Source organism: Apteryx mantelli, chromosome 4 (genome assembly GCF_036417845.1).
Source record: "Apteryx mantelli isolate bAptMan1 chromosome 4, bAptMan1.hap1, whole genome shotgun sequence".
NCBI lineage: Eukaryota > Metazoa > Chordata > Aves > Apterygiformes > Apterygidae > Apteryx > Apteryx mantelli.
Window position 1 is genome coordinate 65,672,749 of NC_089981.1, and position 22,604 is coordinate 65,695,352.

The window sequence follows — 22,604 nt, forward strand, 5'->3', positions numbered from 1 at the left end:
ATCCTCAAAAATACTGAGGCATTCTGATGCTTGGCACTGCAACATCTCTAAGAGCTAGTGTGCTCCGCAAAACTCGAGCAGAGCAGTGTGTGCTTTGGGAAGGCACTTCAGCATGTGAGGAGGCCTCTAGGTGAAAACCAAGGACACCAGGGATACATGAGTTTGTATGGGGCCCGTGGTGGCTGTGCACCTCGTACAATGGCACTCCAGGCTTAATGAGGGTCTCTAGGTGCAACCTCAGCACAAATACATACTAATAAATGTCTAAGTAGGTCCTAGAAGAGCTTTTATATCCGCTCCCTGAGGTGCCAATACTAATACCAACAATCATGAAAAGATTTTGCATATTTTAAATTAAAAGAGCCTCATTCTTTAGAATTAAACAACCAGGGCTGTTTTTCCAGCCACTGAAATACAATGACACATGCATTTGCTAGTTGAGCACGATGCCCGATGGGGATCTGGATATACAGAAGGCTAATGAGGGAAACCACCATGTGCGGGGACACTGCTCACCTGTGCAGCTGTAAACCTGCAGTGGCTGCCCAGTTCATTTGAAAGAGCAGCCCTAAAGTTCATTTTCTCTCTTTTAAGCCTTTATTAAACCTGCCTGGAAACTGGGCTTGTTTCATCTCCTGCCAGGATTACAGATGGTAACAGCCACTTTGATAAGGCCCTCTGAGACCAGCTGTGGCCTGAAAGAAGTCTGGGAGTCCCTTAAGTACTACATCAGGTGGGCTCTGAGACTGTCCCCGACCTTTGCTTGCTAATTATCCATCCTGGAAGTGATGGATGCAGTTTTTCTTAAGGGTGCTTATTTGCTGGGTGCATGTGAGCCATAGGAGGCTCAGCCTGCTGTCTCTGAAGGATTCCTCCAAGAACTCTTTGCCTGTTTGAAATGGGTGCAGCAGCCTCCCCTTGGGAAGGAGGGCTTGGACTGCTGCTCTCCGGCAGGCAGTGTGGGGGGCCTGGCTCACCCCCTTGCCACAGGGCAGGCTGCTTCCATGTCAGACAGTTTCTTACTCGCTTTTGCCTCTCTGGGACACATGGCCTGACCAGCCCTCGCACTGGCAGGAGCAATAGCTGCTTCCAGCTTGCTGCAAAAGCACAATTTCATAATGAATGAGGACAATTTGCTAAGTGGGGGTCCTGGAGCCCAGTGGTAATCGTGCTGCTGCTTTATCTCAGCCTCACACCTGCTCACGTAATGTCCCGCCTGTGATATGCTCCCTCCCCCATATGCACACTCTATCCTTCTGCTCCTAGAGCGGCCATCAATGCTCTGGCCCTATTGCAGTCCTTGCCCTTACTGCCCTAGCCTGGAGCCTGTGGGTGTGCACAAATTCCCCCTTGAATTCCAGCAGGACCACTGGACTGGCTCCAATTGACATGACAGCTATCCTGGCTTTTTTGTCCTGATTAACAAATTTTAAAATGAAATCCTTCTGCCTAAGAGACTTTCAAGAGACAGCTTTTCTCAAATGATGTTTCCTGAGCAAGCTTAGCCACAAAAGAGTATTGTATATATTATTCCTGCCAGAAGTAATATGTGCAACCTTTTTTTTTTTTTTTCCTGCATGCATTCAGTGCTGGTGAAAATAATTGGATTGACAGGGTAGGCAATTAAAAGCTTTTGAAATCACAGAGCAGGTGGAATTTTATCCCATTTATGTGCTGTCTTACCATAAATGTACCTTACACAGAATTCAGGCTACTGAACCCCCAATCCCGTGCTTTAATCACTGGAGGAGGTTACCACCCTTACAACAGGTAGTCTAGTAATTTTGGCTGGTATGCTAGTCTCTGCAGACCTGACCTGTAATATGAGGATGTAGGGTAGTGGAGGAGATGAAGAGAACCCCAGTTTGACCTCATGTGGCAAGTTCTCTGTTTGCATATTCTCTTTCCTTATGGAATCTTTTAGCCCAGCATGCTCCTGGCCACCTTAAGGCTCTTCCCCTTAACAGGTTCTCTCTTCATCTGACAGACAAACATCACCTGAAGGTAAAAGTCCCTGTGTCTTGAACACATGTCCTCTGAACCATCTGTCATCCTATAAATGTTTCTTTCTTTATACTAATCTGAAAACAGAATCTCCAAATCAAGTGAACTGAGAAAAAAGGAAAGAAAGAGAAAACGGGGAGAAAGAAAATCCTTGATTTTTTTCTCTTGAGACAGGAATGTCAATAGGTTTGAATCATGGACCTGCTGTAATTAAAAAACACATAACTAGTCATTTTTAAATGCAGTTGTTTTACTTAATTGATTTTGCCGCCAGGACCAAATGGAATTAAATAAATAAATAAAAGGCACCTTCTTAGTGAATTACTGGAGGCAGCTGAGTCTCTGTTGGAATCTAATTGCTGCGAATGCTCCAGTTTGTTGCTAGTAATAGTTTTCTGTGGAAGGGACTGGGAGGCAAGGGGTAGGGTGGAGTAGGAGGGGGCTCATTCCTTGGCAGCTGCAGGAGGGAACGGGCTGCTCCTTATGTAGTATTTTTCCTCCCTGTCAGCAAAAAGAATATTTGTTTAATACTTTTCATGAAGGCTCAGCTTAGAAGGGCTTTATTCATATTTAATTACTAGCTCGCTGCAGCTCCCATCTTTAATTACCTTTTAAAAAGCAGGTTATAAAAATGCACTGACTGACTTTCTTTTTTGTTGCTGCATAAATTACAGGCTTCTCAGCTGCTCCCCCGAAATTGATACTGCTGAGGGAGAAGGTTGGGACAGGTTCCCCTTGCTGCCTCTTCTGGGTACCTCAGAGCTTGTCTGCACCATGTTCTGGAGAGCAGAACAGAAATCCCTCGGGTAGTGTTATGTGCACTAGCTCCATGTCCAAAGCAACATTGCCGTGTTGGCACTGCCTCTGAGCTAATTAGCTGTGCTGGGAGGCCTGGCTAATCAGCTGGGGTGGTATCACACTACTGTGGTTATAGTGTTCCCAAGACCCAAACTGCCTGGTGCGGCATGGAGGGTCTTCAGCGGGGTGCTGTTTCATGCAGGGCAGATAGGCCTTTGCCCATGTCCCATCACCTCTCCCAAGCCTATCTAGGTTTTGTTCCCTGAGCATCCCCCTGATGATTTTGCTTCCTGATCTGCAGCTTTCCCTATAGTCTAGTCCTGAGTTTTGCACCCAGGGATGCTAATACTTCCCTCACCTGCTCACAAACTGCTTTGCTGTATCCAACTGGTGCTTTTTCTGAGCTGAGTGCACTGGTTACCTTCATTCAAGGAGTGAGAAAGCCCATCACATGAAATGTGTTCAGGACAGGTTTCTAGAAGTGCAAACTGCAATTCTAGATACCCCCAAGCCAATCCAGTCCTCACCACCACTCCTAGTCATGTGTTGGCTTTCACCGTGTGAGCTGACTGATGCTGTACTGCAGGGGAATATGCACTGTCAGGTGTTCAGGAGGTGATGGTGGGTGGCATTAAAAATGCGCAATAGAATTGCATGGAAAGAGTCAGCTGTCGGCCTCTGCACCCAGTAAACAGTCAGGGGTACTGACCATAACTGCTCCACCAGGCTGCAGGGCAGCCCGGAGGGGCCACTCACATGCTACCTGGCCTCTTCATGTCTCAGATGAAATGTGCTGTTTGGGGCTCTGACACAGATTTCTGTAAGCACAGTATCTCCAAGGGCACTTCCCTGTGTGGCAGGCTTCACTGGGAGGCCAAGCAGTGACAAGGCTCAGGGAGGGGGACAGAGGAAGGATGGAAGGGCTGAGCCTGCCCAGCTTTGGCATGTGTTGTCCCTGGCATGTGAGCAGGCGTTTCCTTAGGACAGTCTCTGGGACCCCAAGCTGACACCTCTTTTTCTTCTCCTGACAGATCAAAGAGCTCTTTGCAAGTTTTGAGGACACTCCTTTGGGAGCAGCATCACTAGCCCAGGTCCACAAGGCAGTGCTGCAGGATGGAAGGACAGTGGCAGTGAAAGTCCAGCACCCAAAGGTCCAAGCTCAGAGCTCCAAGGATATTTTGCTGATGGAGGTAAAACTACCTGATGACTTTGTCTTACAGAGCAATTGCCATGCAAAGATGTCAGGGACCACATTCACTCATGGTGTAAGCAGGCATAATAACACTGACATCTGGGCACAGTGACCTGGATCCTGTAGCCTTGAAACCTTCACAGAGATAAACGCTGGCTTACAAGAATAATAAAGAAAATTGGTGAGGTTTGCGGTGAGGGAGTGATGTGTGATTGGAGAGACCAGATTGGAGAGCTGCAGGGGTGGAGAGACAGGAAAGCAAGAGGGTGAGAGTAGAGGAGGACAGGAGAGACAAGTAAATATGAGAGACATGAGTAAGTCCACATGAGACTTAAAAATTAGGGATTAAGTCCTGAAGTCTCTCCATTGGCTGTATGCCCATTAACTGTTGGATTTAACTGGTCTCAGCTCCCCTTGCAGTCAGGGCTGTGTGACCGAGCAAAAGTTGTTCTCCACGATCAACATGTTTTTCAGTTTAGTTCCCATATGGACTCAGCAGCGGCTGAAGTTGCTGTGATTCCGTTCTGGTTCTTGATCAGTTCCTTAATGCTGAGCTGATTTATGCTGGAAAAAAGAACGCCGAAATATGGAGAGGGTCACATGACAGGGACAGACAAACAAATGAGTGATTCAGCTGGGAAAAAGTTTCAGTGCCTGTCTCCTGTTCCTATCCTGGATGGTGGGTACCACTCAGGTTCCCAGTGCAATGCTGTAGCTTCTCCCAGACTTCTGAAATCTAGCACATGGGAGGGAGGAACTGGAGAAAAGCTCTAGCACTGCCCTTCATTGGCAGAGGCAGGTAACAGGAAATAGGTATTGGGATGAGGTGGAGGAGAGGAGAAGTATTAGATTTGTAAATGGTAAAGCTTTTAGCCCTCTTAATAAGCCTATATCCTTATGTATAGCACCAATGTACAGTAATATGCACATCTGTTGGCAGACAAGAATGTCCATGGGATTAAAGAGGGGAAGATTAAGCTCAGGAGGTCTGATAAGCATTTAGAGGGTACTGCTGATGCAATGAAACACAGCTCTCCATCACAGGAGGTAAAGATACCAAAGATCCTGCTAGCCCCCTCTCAGAGGAGCACATAGATAGGGCTCCTTTAGGCAACTAAAACTACTTGCTCTGAGCAATCTTGGCTAGTCTGCAAAGCAGGACAGCATCCCAGGGGTTTGTGCTGGTGTGGTGGGGGAGGTCATGACATGACACTGCACTGTAGACCTCATCAGGTACAAACAATCCCAGTACTGAAGGGTTCCCACCTAGAGCACATCAGTTTTTAGCTGAACAGTTATTTTGAATCAATAGTCAAATACATTCTGAGGTTCAGCAAAGATATCCCAGTAACATTTCTGTTTCACTTCTGATTTGTGAATAGATAACTGAACTGGCTCTGGGTGCAGCTGTAGGTTTGGATTTGATTCAGGTCCTTTCCAGGACTGATTGTGGTGGTCTGTGTGATGAGTTTGCTTTTGTGTCGTCACACACATCATCACATGCACAGCAGTTCTCAGCAGGCTTTTGGCGTCCTTCAGTCTTGCTCAGGACAAGAGAGCAGAAACTGAAACATGCTCTCTTGTTTTTAAAGGGTCTCTTGTGGAGTGTTGGTTTACATGCATCATTGTATCCTTGTGTGGTGCTATTTTGTGTAGGCTGCATTTAAAGCCAGATTATGTCCACTAAGGTTCTGGTCCTTTAAGAACCAGACAGACGTTCCAACTAGGTAGGAGGTTAATTTAATTATTGATTGAAGTGGTCTTCTTTACAGACTAGTGGGAAGGAATCTGAATGGGAAAAGCTAGATGGAAAATTCCTCATTTTATTTGAGGTTTCATAGCATCAGTGCTGACTCCTTAAAAATTAGGACAGCACCCAATAAATCTAGAGAGAGATCCCTCTCGGCTCTTCTTATATCAATACCTATTTCAGGACAATGTTTTAGACAGATTTCAGAAAAGGGGCAGGCCAAATAGTCATTAAGCATGTCTCTGCTGATATTGAAGTTGGCAAATTGATTCAAAAGAACATTTAAAGAAAGCGAAAAAAAGTATGAATTTTCTCACATCAAGCACCAATGAAATAATCCTACAGCCCTATGAAGTTTACATCCTTGTTCATGAAAATCATTGGTTACATTTCATTTGGGTGACATAAATTTGAAAGGATTTATGACTCTAGATATAATAGGAGAAAAATCATTCAATAGTGTCTGGAACCTGGTGATTACACTTTTAAAGGAACATTGGGTTTGGAACTGACATTTAGATAAGAGAAGTAGAGATGGGGTGGAGAATAAATGTTTTCACATAGATGAACAGGAGGCAGTGATGGTTCATGAATTTATTTTTTGTCATACATTTCAACGATAACAGCTTTCTCTGTGCGTGTTTTAAATGTTCCCCCTGCTGTGCAGGAATCCCCATCTCAAAGGTGGCGATCTAGAAAGAGAAGCTGTCTAGGAACACACACAGACAAGACTGTTTTCATTTTCAAATGGAAATACAGAACAAGTAAGACAAACACCACAAAGTGGACTGGATTTTTATGTTTTATTCTTGTTTTATGACTCAAGTAGTTAAAAAAAAATAAATTATTTTCCATAAGATGTGATCCAAATTTTCAGCCAGTGCATATTTGTGACACCAGTTGAGAATCTGGCCCTTCATTTGAACAGAAGGCATGCTTGGCTGCTGTGCAGCTTTGATTATGTCATCCAGTCACATAATCTTGATTTTCTCCAGGAAGGACTGCCCATCACCTACCCCTTTATTAAATGCTGCTGTAAAGAAACATTTCTCTGAACTTTTCAGCTGGGCTTCTCAAGACCCTGTTGGGTTGAATGCCTAATCCCTTTAAGGAGAAGAGGGTGCCAGGTGAAAGCATCACAGTGTTACGTTTCTGTATTTAGAAATCACCACTCAGGGCAGCTGAGGATGACTGTGAGTCACACTGAAGGGCAGCTGACTCTCCGCCCCCACCAGAAGTGTCTTTCAAGGGTCCAGAGCCTTCTACCTGTAGCTGAACCTTACTGTCTTCTCTGAACTGCTCAGCGGGTTTTCCTGTGCTAGCAAAATTCTTGCTCAGCAGTGGAAAAAGTAATGTAATGGTGACAAGCCTTATTTTAGATCTTCCTCTTTCATGTTATTTGAAGGCTATTCAAATGAAACTGAACAGTGACTTATTGAATTACAGGAGTTAGAGACACAGAAGAGAGTTGCTCTTGGGCCATCCCCTCGGCATCCTCTTTTCTCAAGGGCTTTTTCTATCACTTCGAGGCACTGGGCAGCTGGGCTGCCAGCACTGCCTTTTGGTGTTTGTTTCACCAGTTACCTCCTGGATGTGCCTATGTGGAGAGGCAAGCCAAAAATTGTATTGCAAGACCAAGGCATAGTACCATGTGTTTTGTCATGATGCTACAGGAATCCTACAAGCTCTTGGGATACAGGTTGGGTTTTTTTTTGTCTTCAAGTTACATGGAATGGTCTTACTGGTCCTAAACAGTGTCTGCCTTGTAGAGCTGCCAGCACAGCACTGTGTATAGCTGTGTGGCTTTGGAGCTAGGATGTGGCTAACCATCTGTTTCCTTGATGTCAGGTTCTCCTCTTGGTTGTGAAGCAGATCTTTCCAGATTTTGAGTTCATGTGGCTGGTGGAAGAAGCTAAGAAGAATCTGCCTCTGGAGCTGGATTTCCTCAATGAGGGCAGAAATGCTGAGAAGGTAGCTCATATGCTCAAGGACTTTGACTTCCTAAAGGTGAGGGAACATGTGTTCCTGTGTATGTATGTGCATTAATAGTCTCACTTTATGCTCCTGATGCATCTCATTCATCACCTGAAAGAACCAAACAAAGGGAGAGTGAGGTTCAGTCCATTTGTGCTATTCATCCTAGACTGCTCTGCTGATGGGCCAGAAACTGCTCTGAGGCATGCCTCCCTCATTGTCTGCTCCCTCCTGTAGGCACCATGTATTGGATAAGGAGTGGTGACTTGAGGCCAGCAGTTTCTTAAGCCTGCTACTCATTTCCCCAGACACTGTTTCTGACCTTGTCCAGAGTCCTGTGAATTTGCCATTCTTTGCTGAGCCATGCGATAGTACCTTTTCCTGGGCTTTATCTCAACTGAGGGCAAGAAATGGGCATAAAACAGAAAAGCTGGACTGGAGCTGATTATGTGAAGTAGGATTCAGCACACTGTGCATATTTCAGGAGGAAGTATATTCCTAAAAATCTTCCCTCCTGCAAAAAAAAGCACATTCTCACTCTGGAAGTAAGTATATGTCTTGCATATACATCCGTGGCTAATGCATTCATGTTACCCTCATACACAAACTCAGTTGCACCCATATTGTGATCTTCCCCAACTGATAGACTTGCCCACTTCCCCTGTCACACACTGCCAGAATTCACAGACAAATGTCTCAAGTACAACCACATGTGTACACATTGCCTTCTCTGCAGTATGTATGCACAGCTTCAAACTCACACGTGCATGTCCTTTGCTGACATACTCACAACAGGCACAAACCTCCACTGTGTGCATTCTGGAAAAACACAAGTATGATCAAACACACACAGTGCTGTTGGCACAGTCACTGACATAACTGCGTTTGCACATACAGAAAGGCAGCAAAAAATACACCCTCCTATGTACCCTCCTGCATTCACACATCAAAATGACATTTTCACCTCCTGTTTATGCAAAAATTCCAAGATGAAAGTGATTGATATATGTTTGAAATCAGGTGAGTTTTTGTTAGACTTTGCAGGCTGATGCATCCCTTTTTTCCTTGGATCCTCCATGCTAGGGTCATAATTTCTTGTCACCTAGCTCCAGATTTGGGGCAGTCCTTTTGAAGCCCAGTGGCACCAGTGGCCTTTCCATAAACACAGATGACTAAAGGCCAGCAGGGCAACAGAAGGCCAAAGGTCAATGATTCTGTTGAGTGGACGCTTATCAAAAGTGATGCACCTTAGAGAGCTGTATCCACTGCAGCTGTAACTAGGATACTGTGAAGTAAATCCCCATGGAGACGGCCAATCACCTCCTTGCTGGGTTAAGGAGCTATCATGATATCAATATGTGTAACAATAACAAATGGCTTGAGATGGCTAAATAATGGATTCTCCCGTCTGACCTGCCAATTCAGAGTCGTGTTCATCACCCAAAGGCAATGGAAGAATTGGGCTCTTGTATCATTAATTTTCCTAAACACGCAAGAAAGCTGTGAAGTGGATTTTGTGCTGTGAACCCAGTTGAGCTTTTAAAGCCAGAGATAAATTGTTTCCATGCACTTGCATTGCAGCCAAACATCTGTGAGTAATTAAAAAAAATCACCAAAGAATTCGCTCGTGGGTGAGAAAAGCATCTCCAAGAGCGTGTACAGTGCTTTATAAGCCCGCTGACTTGCCCTTGTAAATCTTGAGACAGGAATGAGCGTCAGTTGAAATGATGTACAGCAGCAGGGATCAGCAAGTCTAGGAGGTAATCCACAGGAGCTAAAAGGGCTGGGGAACGGTGAGTTTTGGAGTTGGTTTGATTTCTCACCTATCTAACTTTGCAAAGAATGGAAATCCAGATTAGCTGGGAAAGATGCAGGTAACTGAATCCCCCTTGCTCTTAGCGGATCCTTGGCATCAAAGTCTTCACAGGTTAACGTGCAAAGTGTGTTGGAGTGTTGAATGGCAGGACTGAGGGCCATAGGAACTGATCAGCAAAGGAGTCTTTGATCTAAAGTGGCATACGTGTGATAAGGTAGAAGTGAGATGCACTGGGAAAATGGTCTCTCTAGGTCAGGAACAGCAGGGATGGCAGACGGTTTGTGGAGCTATGAGGGACTGAGACACTGTCAGTAGTTACAAGCAGAGTATAAAACAAATGCAGCTTGTTGTGGAGTTGTGAGACCTACAGTGGCCTGGCTGGTTCCCCTGGCTTTGGTTGCACTAGATGGAAAACATCCCTTACCCTCTTCCTGACCTGCCCCAATGTGCTGGACCCTTGCAAAATGTTAATCTTGAGTCCATGGCCAAATCGAGTGAGGAGAGTGGGCTGCACAGCTGGCTCTCTCTTCACAGGATCCAAAATGTGTATATGCTGTGCCAGGCCACATTAATGGATATTCCTGGAGCTCCCTTAGATTCCTGGTAACGTGTAAGTGTGCAGCTTCACCCGTGAGTGAAGGTAAATCTGAACAGCTTGGGAGATCTGTCAGCACCATGATGTGAGGAACATCAACAAGGAACTTTAGCAAAATGACTCCTTTGACGGTAGGAACTTCAGCATGGAAAGAATTTGGCTGGAGACAGGCTGAAAAAGAGGGAGCCAGCCTGGATTAAGGCCTCTCTTATGCTGCATCCCTGCCTCCCTCTGTGACACTGGGCCTCTATACCTCGCTCAGCTTGATTTACTGCAGATTGAATGAAAAGTGCTTTGACATTTTACACTTGTTACTGTGTCACATTGGCAATAAGATACTTAAGGGTCTCCCAGGTTTTCTATGACAAGCCCCTTATTTGTGACACTTGATTTTTCTCCCAGTTCAATTGCAGATGGCCTAAGTACGCAGGGTTTGTCAGCTCAAATACGTTTGTGTTCCAAGGAGCACTGCTGAGATACAATTTATGACGATGGCGTATCATTTTTAGAGCTGTGTAAGTGGGCCCTGTGCGTAGCAAACAGATGTTGTTCCTGTCTAAAGGAGCTGAGTGGATGATTCAGAAACTTCCAATGGGTACTAGTTAAACAGCCCAGCTACAGGAGCTGCAGAGCACCTAAGAAAGCTCTCAGACCTCAGTGGGAGTGAGAAGTGGTCAAAATCTTGTAAAGTGGGGCCTGAGATATTGCATGAGCACAGTTCTTGCTGCTGTTACATTGGTGTGTTGTCTCTGCACACACTGCTGGTCTTTTAGGGGAGAGGCCTGCAGGCTTCAGCACCAATAGGTGGGTTTTCCTCAAGAAAAAAACAAGTCCTCACTTCCACCTCTTTCAGAATGCTCCTTTTTACTCTTTTCCTGGATTGTGTGTGATGTATTCTCCTTCGTTTCCCTACCTGTATTTTTTGACCTAAACCTTGTTTTCCTGTTTCAGGTCCCCAGGATCTACTGGGAGCTCTCGACAAGACGTGTACTCCTCATGGAATTTATGGAAGGGGGACAGGTGAACGACAGGGCCTACATGAAGAGGAATGGCATCAATGTCAATGAGGTAGTTTCTCAGCCATCTCTGAACTGGGCATGTATGGTGGGTAGCGCAAATCTCATTTGGACACTGAGGCTGACAGGGCAGGAAGGGGCAGAAAGGGGAGCACATGCAGATATGAACAGAGCAGTCAATCTGAGAGCTCTCACTTCTCGTGCTTAAGTACATAACCTCTTTTTGGGAAGGCTCTCCTGTAAAATTGCAGAGCTGGACTGCCCTTATATTACGTACAGCCATGGTTTGCTCCAAGATGGCAGTTCCTAGTGTCCTAAAGGAACAGTTTTAGCTTCTGATTCTCTTGTCCATCTCCTTCCCCTCTCTTTCTTCGGCATTAATTTTCTCCTGGCGGAATGCATGGGATTTAGCTTTTGTATCTCAAGAGCTATCACCTTATGAAGGAGATACAAATCAGAGGCCTTGTATGATCAGAGTTTAGTAGTGCTGGAATCTCAGCCATGGTGTGTTGCATATATTCTAACCTGAGTTGTTCTCTTCTGCTTTCCAAAATCTCCCTCTTTCTTTTGAATACAACTGGATACAGTTTTCTTCTTTGCTTCCTGGTCCTATATTACCATGTAGTTTTGCTGTCCTTCATTGCACAGCTGCCAGATTCCATCCTGCAGAGGGATGAATGAAATAATTTCTGTGTGGCACAAAGTTGGGGGAGCACTTTAGATTCTCTGTGGCTGAGAGATTCTTAAGGAAAGGAAGGTATTACCTTCCAGAAGGGGTGAGAAGATGCCTGGGGAAAGGGTTTTGAGCCATTAAACAATGTGTCAAGCCACCCCCCCCCGGTCAGTGAGTGCTGATTGAGTCAGTGCTGCTTGCCTTTCCCCCTGTGCCCTATTGATGAGCCTCAAAGCTACACTTGGTTGACTGGCTATCAAAGAGCTATGACATAAAATCAATTTTACTTAATCCATCCATCTGCTTTACTCTGAAGTCTGGACGTGTCCTCTCTCCCTGCTCTCCCTCCTCTCATGGATAGAAAGGGAGTGCCCTTTCTATCCATGACAAAGTTCATATAGCATCAGTTAAAGGCACGACAAAGCCCTCATGGGAAGAGGAAATGTGAGTTCGGTATGCCACACAAGGAGAGAACATTGTCTGTCTTCTCAGCTGCCTCCATAAGACAGCATGAAGCTCCTTCTCTGACTAAACTGCTCAGCCAAATTACAGGTGGAGGACTGAGCAATCTGCTCTTTCTCTGCATAGATCAACTCTTCTTCTGCTTTTGCACCCAACAGAAGCCAATGAGACATTTTCTGGTAGCTTATACAGGCAGGAAGCCAGGCATCTTTTCATGTGTTTCTCCACTGAAATATAGGAAAGGGACCTGTAGGATTAAAATAAAGTAGATTTTTACAGAATCACAGAATAGTTGGGTTTGGAAGGGACCCCTGAAGATCATCTGGTCCAACCCCCCCCTGCTCAAGCAGGATCAGCTAAAGCAGGCTCCCCAGGACCGTGTCCAGTCAGGTTTTGAATATCTCCAAGGATGGAGACTTTACAGACTTTCTGGGCAACCCGTTCCATGTTCAACTACCCTCATGGTAAAGAAGGGTTTTCTCATGTTCAGGTGGAATTTCCTGTGTTTCAGTTTGTGCCCATTGCCTCTTGTCCTGTCACTGAACACCACTGAAAAGAGTCTGGATCTGTCATCTTTACACCTTCCCATCAGATATTTATAAATATTGATAAGGTCCCACCTGAGCTTTCCTTCTCCAGCCTAAACAGTCCCAGCTCTGCTTGTATGACAGATGCACCAGTCCCTTAATCATTTTTTGTGGCCCTTCACTGGACTCTAGTAAATCTGGGTCTTTCTTGTACTGGAGAGCCCTGAACTGGACACAGCACTCCAGCTGTGGCCTCACCAGTGCTGAGGATCACCTCCCTCAACCTGCTGGCAATGCTCTTCCTAATGCAGGCCAGGATACCACTGGCCTTCTTTGCCACAAGGACTCATTGTTGTCCCATGTTCAACTTACTGTATATCAGGACCCCCAGCTCCTTCTCTGCAAAGCTGCTCTGTAGCCAGTCAGCCCCCAGCCTGTACTGATGCATGGGGTTATTCCTCCCCAGGTGCAAGACTGCACTTCCCTTTGTTGAGCCTCTTGAGATTCCTGTCTGCCCATTTCTCCAGCCTGCTGAGGTCCCTCTGAGCAGCAGAACAACCATCTGGTGTGTCAATCACTCCTCCCAGTTTTGTATCATCTGCAAACTTGCTGAGGGTGCATTCGGCCCCATCATCCAGGTCATTAATGAAGAAGTTATCAATATTGGCCCCAGTATTGACCCCTGGGGGACACCACTAGTGACTGGCCTCCAGCTGGATGTCTTGCCACGGATCACACCCCTCTGAGCCGAGGAGGTCAGCCAATTTTCAATCTACCACACTGTCCACTTATCTAGCCTGCACTTCATCAGCTTATCTATGAGGATGTTATGGGAGGCAGTGTCAAAAGCCTTACTAAAGTCAAGGTAAACAGCATACACTGCTCTTCCGTCATCCACCAAGCTGGTCACCTCATCACAGAGGACTATCAGGTTGGTAAGCATGATTTCCTCTTTGTAAATCCATGCTGACTACTCCCAATCACCTTCCTGTTCTTGATGTGTCTGGAAGTAGAATCTAGGATTGGTTGCTCCATCACCTTCCCAGGGATCAAGGTGAGGCTGACTGGCCTGTAGTTTCCCAGATCATCCTTCTTGCCCTTCTTGAAGATAGGAGTGACATTTGCTCTCTTCCGGTCCTCAGGAACCTTTCCCAGTTGCCATGACTTTTCAAAGATAATTGAGTGTGGCTTTGCAATGACATCAGCCAGCTCCCTCAGCACTCACAGGTGCATCCCATCACATCCTGTGAACTTGTGTGTGTCCAGTTTGCTTAAGTATTCCCTAACTTGATCCTCCTCCACCAAGGGTAAGTCTTCATTGCTCCAAACTCCCCCTTTGGTCTCAGGGCTTGGGATTCTTGAGGGCCAGTCTTACGAGTAAAGACTGAGGCAAAGAAGACAGTAAGTACCTCTGCCTTTTCTGTGTCCCTTGTCACCAGGGCCCCTGTCCCATTTAGCAGTGGACCCACATTTTCCTTAGACTTCCTTTTGCTGCTTATGTACTTAAAGAAGTCTTTCTTGTTGCCTTTTATAGAAGCCTTTCTTGTTGCCTTTTTGAGGCTGTCTTTCCATTATTATTGTGAAGGACAAGCCAAGATCAATGGACAGTAGTAAATGATACTCCATCTTTCCTGCAACATGTCTAGTCTATTTTCATTCAAAGGATTTCTTAAATGAACACCACCTCACCTGCAGATGGTGCAGTCTCTCTTTCTTCACTTCTCCATTAGGAAAAATTTGGAACATTTGGGTCACTAATTTTCCCCCTACTTCCTGCCAGGGCATCAGAGAGGTCATTGTCAGCAGTCCAGAGGTAGACACATTTCCTTTTCTGTGTCTGTTTTGTGCTGATGATCTTTCCTTGTATTTACCCGGCTAAGTGCCTCAATGCTGCGTCTGGTCTGCAAAGAGTACCATAGTATGCTCAGAGCACTGCAGTATGCTCATGGACTTTACTATCAAGAGAGACTCAAAAAAACCTGGTCCACAGCAGAACACCTAGCCAGCTCCATTCACCTGATCAAAACAACTGGTCAAAATCCAGAAAGTCTTTCTTTTCCTTTCTTTCAATGAGTGTGTCTTATGTAAGTCCCTTTCTCCTGGTATAAAGGCAGAGGTCGAAGCCAACACACAGCATTGAGATACCAAACTGAACATTCCTTAGCTCTTGAAAAAATCAGTTAGAAAGGTTTGATTTCATGCATTAGCAGGAGGATTCATGAGTAATATTTACATTCAGGTTTTGAGCTGGGCTTGCTCAAAGTTCTTGGAGTCCATCTCTATTTAGAGGTCTAGATAGCCAGCACAGTGCAGCGCTCTATTTTGATTGCTTCTCTGAATATTGTCAAACTACTAGAAACAGTAAAGTTGTCTGGAAAAGCCCAGGGAAATAGTCTTTACAGTCTTCCAGGGCTCTCTCCAGACAGTCAGGGTGGAAAACTCAATGACTGCAATCTTTTAATGGGGTATTTTGGTGCTAGTATGCGACAAAATAAAGCAGAGAAGCAGCTAATTGCAGTTTTTGTAGCTTGCAGAAGCTTTTGCTCATGGGACGAGAGGTTTAGGATGAAAATTCAGCTCAATTTTTTTTCATCCACCCCTTTGGGAAGACTGTTATGCTATGTCTTGGCACAACGGATTCCATGCAGCAGTGAAATCGCTTGTTGTGATGATTCTGAGCCAGTCCCCAAATGATGGCTAAGATGTAATTTAAAAAGAAGTTGTCAACAAAGCTTTACTACTCCAAAGTGTAAACCTCACAGGCTTCTGGCAACCTGGCAGGTATAGGATATTACTGCAGCTCAGTGGTAGGACTAGACATTTCTGCGAATTGTCTCAGTGCCTGAACTGAGCTGTCCTTTCTTCCTTTTCTCTCCCTTACCTGCCTTGCCACCTGCAATTAATGATTAACTTTTACTGATTGCTAATAATATAGCAGTGCAAAGCAGCAGGTACCGAGCCTTACAGAAGCATGTGATGGGGAACAAGGTCTGTTATGGCCACAGCAAGATGAGGTAGGAGCAGTGCACATCCTAGACTACTCTTCTGGTGAGGTGCAGCAGATGGGGACAAATATGACCAAAGTCCATTGTTGGCTGCTGCTGTTGATGCCCGGGGTAAGGAACTGCATGGCATGATGGCAAAGTGAGCAAAAGGCAACAGACAGCAAAAGGAGCCTGAGGAGGGGGTGGCAACCGAGGTTTCAAAACTATGACATGATTTATAATATACAGCAGTTCTGGCTTTCAAGAGCTGCATTAACTCCCTATAAATCACCTCAATGTATCTATCTATCAATCCCTCTATCATCTTGCTCCATTTTGTTTTACTGGGCGGAGGAAGAGGAGTCTTTACTAAGCAGGATTTCTCTTGTGTGACAACGCAGCCTTGAAAAGCAAGCTGAGCCTCTCTCCTCTAAATGGAAAGGATCCCTGAGGTGAAAGCTCCCTTCAAACCAGGTTACTGACATTTACTTAATATCATCTGTAGCGGGATTATCATTAAAGCTGCCCAAAAGCACATTAATCTCTCTGGATCCGTCCGAGCGCTGGACTGTAATGGCATTTAATCAGAGAAGGCTTTGATTTCCAAAGACAAGTGCAAACACTGAAATATCTGCCTGTGGAACAGTTACTTATTCATGTGCCAGTGTAGCTGAGGACAAGAATGCAGCTGGGATACTGACAATGGGAGGGAAGCCTGGAGAAGGGAGCTATAAAGAAAGGAGCTGGCAGTCAATTTCGAGGGAAGACAAGACCATGGAAGGGTTAAGAAAGGGGCTGCCTGGAAACTAGGCTGTTCCTGTCTCAAGACACAGGAGCATTTGTAGCCTTTGTTGGGAAGATATATTTGGAGGAGGGGGGAGCAGGGAAGGGAGGAGAAATAAAGGCTGAGAGGCTCTCAAGATGTTTATAGCACCCTGGGTACAAGAGAGAGAAAAGAAGGGCAAGGCTACTTAGCACATGGACTTCTAAAGAAGGTCCCAAATGGCACAAATGCCCCTGCTGCCCCCATTCTGATTTTAACTGTTACATTTAGAGAGACCTTGTCCATATACAATTCTTAACATTATCTCTGATATGCTGCATGGATCCTCCCTGTCCCTCTTGGTGGATGCTCTGCCTGTCCCCACAGAGGCTGCTGGATCAGCAGGCTGTGGGAGCTGTGGGGCTTACCATTGTGCTCGTGGCATGTGCTGTGGTGCCTCCAACTAACCAGGCCACTTCAGACAGCCAAGTGGACAGTCTCCACTTTGATCATCCTGGCCTGAGTTTGAGTCAGGGAATGGAAATGGTGCTGTGGGCTTCAGCTCACTGAGAGCCTGGGTCATGGGCTGTGGATGGTTCAGAGGTCAGGAAAGTATTTTGTCCAAGTGAGAAGTGAAAGCAATCTGCTAAGGTGCCCAAGATGAGTTACTGTGTGCTACTAAGGCCATCCATCATCCTGTCCTACTCTGAGGTTTTTGCTTCCTTTTGTTACTAAATGAGACCCACAGCAGAGCAATATCTCTTTGCCTTCCTCTTATCTTGATAAAGAGCCCAGCCACCTTCTGACGGTTACAACTTTGTGACTTGAGATATGTTTTCAGTGTGGGATTCTGAGAGTCAGCACAAGGCCTAGGAGCTACTAAAACTTAAGTGGGATTTCCCAGAGTGGGTTCCCTTCTCTGTCATTGCAGGTGTTGAAACCTCTCATATCTCAATCATTTGTGCTTATAAAACTGAAGCATTAGCTGAAATGGAGTATGGAAAAGAACACTGTTCCTAGAGAAAATGGCTATTCTTGCTCTTTGCACCTCCTGATTTGGTCAGGAGAGCAGTTTCTTTACAGATTCTTCTATATTTCCTCTTACCTGAAGCTTAATGAAAATTCACAAAGCACTGGTAAATAAGGATGATGATGTCTAGCATTTCCAGCCTCTAAGCTATGCAAGGACACCAAATAAAGAGTTAAATTAGACATGAACTCCTTTCTTATTGAAAGTCAATCTCAGGCATCAGTGTCAATCAATTGCTCAAGAGTCCCAGCATGATGCTTTACATTAAATCCAAGGAAATATGACTGCATTTAAAACCAAGGGAAAATGATCCCCATGTTCATTTCAGCTCTAACAGAGTTAGAAAAAGACTAAGAAAATAAATAATAACTGGTCTTCTCTAGCTACTTCCTTTTGAGAATTTGTAGAAACTTCTGATGTCAGTCTCTCATTTCCCTGGGTAGATGAGTCAGAATATTTCTCCCCACTTAAATGACATGGAAGATGGGGTGTTGAGTAGGAAAATAATTTCCTCAGGCCCCAACAGTGGGTGTGGGGCATGCTAGGAGTATACTCCAGAAGTCCTAAGAACTACCCTTGCATCTTAATGACATCTTATGTGTCCAGACATCACCTTGGTGTGATGCTAGATCAGTGCACAGTGATAGTGCTGCATTACAGAGCACTGCATTTTGATCCTCACAACTGGATCATAGAGGGCAAAATGCAAAATTGGATCTCTTGTGTGTGACCATCCTAATCTGCTATGGAGAAGGGCCATTTCAGAGCAGAGATACAGAGCAGGCTCCAAATTGTGGTTTTGCTCATTCCACACCCTTTGCTGATTTGACACCAGTTTAATTGGGCAGGATTACACTAGCAGGATTAAACCCTTAGACAATCGCCACAATAACAACAACAAAAGAAGAAAACACAGACCCAACACACTCTTCAATCCAATTAACCTTCGATTAAGGTTCCAAAATCGATGTTATTCTTTTGGCCTGAGGAGGTAATATTGAGCCCTGAGAAATGAGCTGCACAACGACCTTTACTTTTAATGAGATCAATAGAAGTTAGTGTCGCCATCTCTTAAAATAATTGGCAAATATTACAGCCAAATTAAGGCCAGTGACTAGTATCTGCTCCTGATCTAAAGAGACAGTCACAAGTGGAGATGGGGCAGGAAAGGATGCTGCCCTATCAGACAGTTTCATCTGGGACTTGCCAATAGCAGGCGGTGAGATCAGCCCTACAGTGACCATGTCACAGGACCTCTTTCATGGCCATGTCAGCTGAGGCGTGTAGCCAGGACCACTGCAGCTTGTTCACAGGGCCAGGAAGGAATCAATGACTTTACCTGGATAATCCAAGCCAGTTTGTTACATTGCAGCTAGCCATGAACATGGTAGATGTGCCAGCTTGTTATTGCAAGACTATTCATAGGCTCACACACTCATTTCTTTCTGAGAGATTTCTGATTAACTATGCATATTGGCATGCTATTTGTAAGGGTATTCATTTCCGAAAGGCTTTGCAGTGTTTTACTGTTGGGTTGCTCTGTCAACTGGGTGTGCTGATTTGTTAGAGGTGGATTGCATAGAGGGGCTGGCACATGCCCACAGGTTTGGTGCTATGGGATTGTATGCCTGGGAATGTAATATGGGTTTACCAGAAGTGGCTCACAGTGGATCATGTGAGGATAACTGGTAGTCTGGGCTTTCAAAACCATCAGCTGTGCCCCAGCTGTGCTGGGCCACAGCAACAGCAGCAATTATTTCTGGCTATGTGCATATACAAGAAATACATCACTGCTGGCAGTTGTAGTACAGCTTGGGATTCTCTGAATTAGGTGACAGAAATGCAGTAGGTCTAGTCAGTAAAATAGCTGATACACTGAGTATGAGTCAGTCAACTGGAAAAGGTGGGAATTAGAGAAATTGTAAAGTGGATTAGAAAGTGATAGAGGCAATGGTGGAGAGAAATTGCCATTGTGGAGTTTTATGAGGTTTGCTCTTCAAACTGATCTTATTTAATAATTTCATTAATGACCTCAACAAACAGAACTGTGTGAAGGATATTGTTGATGACACCAAATTGGGAGGTTCTGTCATTGTAGAGGAGGATCAAAGTAGCAATAGCCCTTGGTGGCCTTGAGGACTGGAGTGACAGAAATGGATAAAAGTGAGCAATACCAGGTGAAAAGCCATGCACTTAAAAAGTAATAAGAACAATTTCTTAAAAACGCTAGGAGTTTGTCAGGGGGAAGTGACATATTAGAATTACCTTTGGAATATTAGTCAATTGCCTGGTAAGTGTGAGTTTCCAATGCAGTGCAACTGTGTAAAAGGCTGTCAGCTCCTAGGACAGAGCAGATAAAGGTGCATCCTGTAGAAATAGGGTAGTATTTATGCTGTATTTATACTGATAATTATCTTACTGATGAACAAACTGGAGTAGTAAACACCAGAGAGGGAAGGAACTAGTTAAACTCAAGGATTATATTAGCAGAGGAACTAATGGATTTAAACTGGACATCAGTAAAATTAGTCTGGAATTCAGGGAAAGGGTTCTGACCGTGTAAGGTGTGAATTTTTGGAACAGGCTCCAAAGTCGTGCTTTCAGTCTGTTACTCATTTCTAGTGAACTTGATCAGTTTGTGGAGAGACTGTGTGATACTGTACGCTAGCAATCCTTAATGTCTGTACTGCATTCTTATTTTCTTCTATATTGGCATGTAACTCATGTAGGATAGTTTGTGACACCTAGGGTCCTTGCCGTATTGTGTACATAAAATAAATTTCATGTGTTTATTTCAATGAAGAGTTACATGAAGTCTGGTTGTTGTGAATATATCTGTCACCTCATTGTGTTACAGCCTTTAGCAAGTTTTTGCTAAGGCTGCTGATTCTCCTTCTCTTCATCTACTGTCTGCTGATTCCTCAGCTACATTTTCTCCCCGGAGACCCATTTAATTCCTAAACAAAGTGAAAACATTGTGTTGAAAACATGCAGTTTGCCTGGCACAGTGACATGGTGATGTCAGGTAATGTGGCAACCACAGGCTGCTATTTGCATTGACTGCTGAGGCCACAGGCTCACTTGGTGACTAGAGTCTTCATGTTCTGATGCAGCATGGACAGACAAATTGAACTTGTTTTAGGCAATAACACACTTTCTGGCAATAGACAAGGACAAACCTCTGGCCAGAGCCAGAATCTGGTAAAATCCTGACATAAGCTCAGCTCTCTTGCTTACTAACATATGATTTTTTCCTATATATTAAGCCTAAATTACCCCATTCTTAATTACACCCCCTTTTGCCTAGTTGTATTTCATGTAGCACACTCAGTTATCCCTCTGTTTCCTTGGTATTCAAATCTTTTAATATTGGTAGACTGTCCCTCCTCTGCCATTCCTTAGCCAGCTTCTGGCATTTTAGCTCTTCTAATCTTTTTCCTAAGTAAATTCCTCCTGCATCCTGCTTATTTATTTGCTTTCTCTGAACTCACTCCATGTTGTCTGCATCTCTCTGTTCATGAGGTGTCTTGAAATGAATGCAGGATTCCAAGGGTGATTATTATTTTTTATCATGTGCAGCAGAAGAATACCAGGAAACCCTGGTAATGGTAAGGACCTCGTTGTGTTAGATGCTAAACAGGGAAAGGAATGATGACCTCTCTGTGTCATAACAGAATGCCTGTGTGTTTACTTTGGTCTTTGCTCCCGTAAATCGTTGCAACCTTTTGTCTAATTTGCTATGCGCCTTCACCCCAAGGTCTTACACAGCCTAAATTCATGCTGAATTCCTCTCTTCCTCTGAGTAGCAGATTTTCATGTGTTTTCTCAGATCACCTAACTACATTCTTCCGAAGTGAATTCCCTATAATACAGATTATTTTTCTGGTGGTCTTCTCAATAAGGATGGAATCAATGTCAGTAGTGATGGGACACTGCTGGAAAAAGTAACAAAGGGGTCAGCATCTGTGGGAAATATGGTGATGTAGATGGCAGGTTCCTGCAGTTGATTTTCTGCAAGTTTTTAAAGAATCTTAGTCCCATGAATGTTCAAAAAACCACACTCTGTTGTTGGCTGGTGATTCATTTAGTAAATCATGTGCTGCTCTTAGTCTTCCCTGACTAGGGGAGCCTGCAAACACTCCAAGCACCAAGACTGCCTGATCCTTTACAGCCCCCTTTCTGTGAATCTATCATGAAATTGCTTTGAGGGTATCAGTAGAAAACGAGCCCAACAGAAGTAAGGGAAGTTCACTCCAGCCAAATTGCCGGGAACCTTTGTCATTTATCACTAAGCTCTTGTAGAGACATACTCAAAAAAACATACATGCATGAAACGGCAGACCTATAGTTATGCGTGCATGCACAAACACACAGTGACATGTGCATTATCAATACTAAGAATAATCTTGGTGCCAGTAAGCAAGCACAGAACTGTGCCAGGCATATTACCTGCTCCAGAGCTTGTGGATGCTGCAGGTGTTTAGAATAGCTGTATATCTCATCCAGTGAGCAAGCTTTGTCAGCTGCAGTACATGTTCCTGCTCGCTGCTGAGTGTAATGATGATGTGAGGGCCTAGGGAAAAGATGAAAACTTTAGGAAGGAAAATGTTTTCCTTTTATTTTTAGTTTTCCTTTTTCTGTCCCTCCCCCCCATTCCATTTTGCTGGGGGGCCTTTTGGGGATGTAGAAATAGAAAACTGGGAAACTTTGAGAAAAATAGAATGGAGTTTTTATGTTAATTTTTTTCTTTCAGAATGATTAGCGAAAATCTTTTGGTACTAAGTTTTAAACTGATATCGTAATGTCTGAATTTTAGTCCTTCAGCAAATGTACATTAAATAAATATGTACAGCAAATGAAGTTATGTTATTTCAAAATTCACAGCACCAGACAAATATGAAACCTCAGTACCAGAGGCCTTGTATACAGTATATGTATCTTTGAAAAAATATGGGGCTATACTGTAATTAATGTATGTAACAGTATCATGTTTTTTCCTAAACTTTTTCTCTAGAAACAT

The 22,604-nt window shown here is 44.4% G+C and overlaps 1 protein-coding gene across 5 annotated transcripts in view; it reads left to right on the forward strand.

Annotated features, from left to right (window-relative positions):
• The window catches only part of ADCK1 (aarF domain containing kinase 1), an 88,491-nt gene that overhangs the window by 55,815 nt on the left and 10,072 nt on the right, over positions 1–22,604 (forward strand). For all 5 annotated transcript variants that reach the window (XM_067296879.1, XM_067296882.1, XM_067296883.1 and 2 more), the window contains 3 exons: positions 3,834–3,992; positions 7,593–7,751; positions 11,081–11,197. In XM_067296879.1, the coding sequence (XP_067152980.1) occupies positions 3,834–3,992; positions 7,593–7,751; positions 11,081–11,197 (435 nt within the window). The remainder of the gene's footprint in view (positions 1–3,833; positions 3,993–7,592; positions 7,752–11,080; positions 11,198–22,604) is intronic.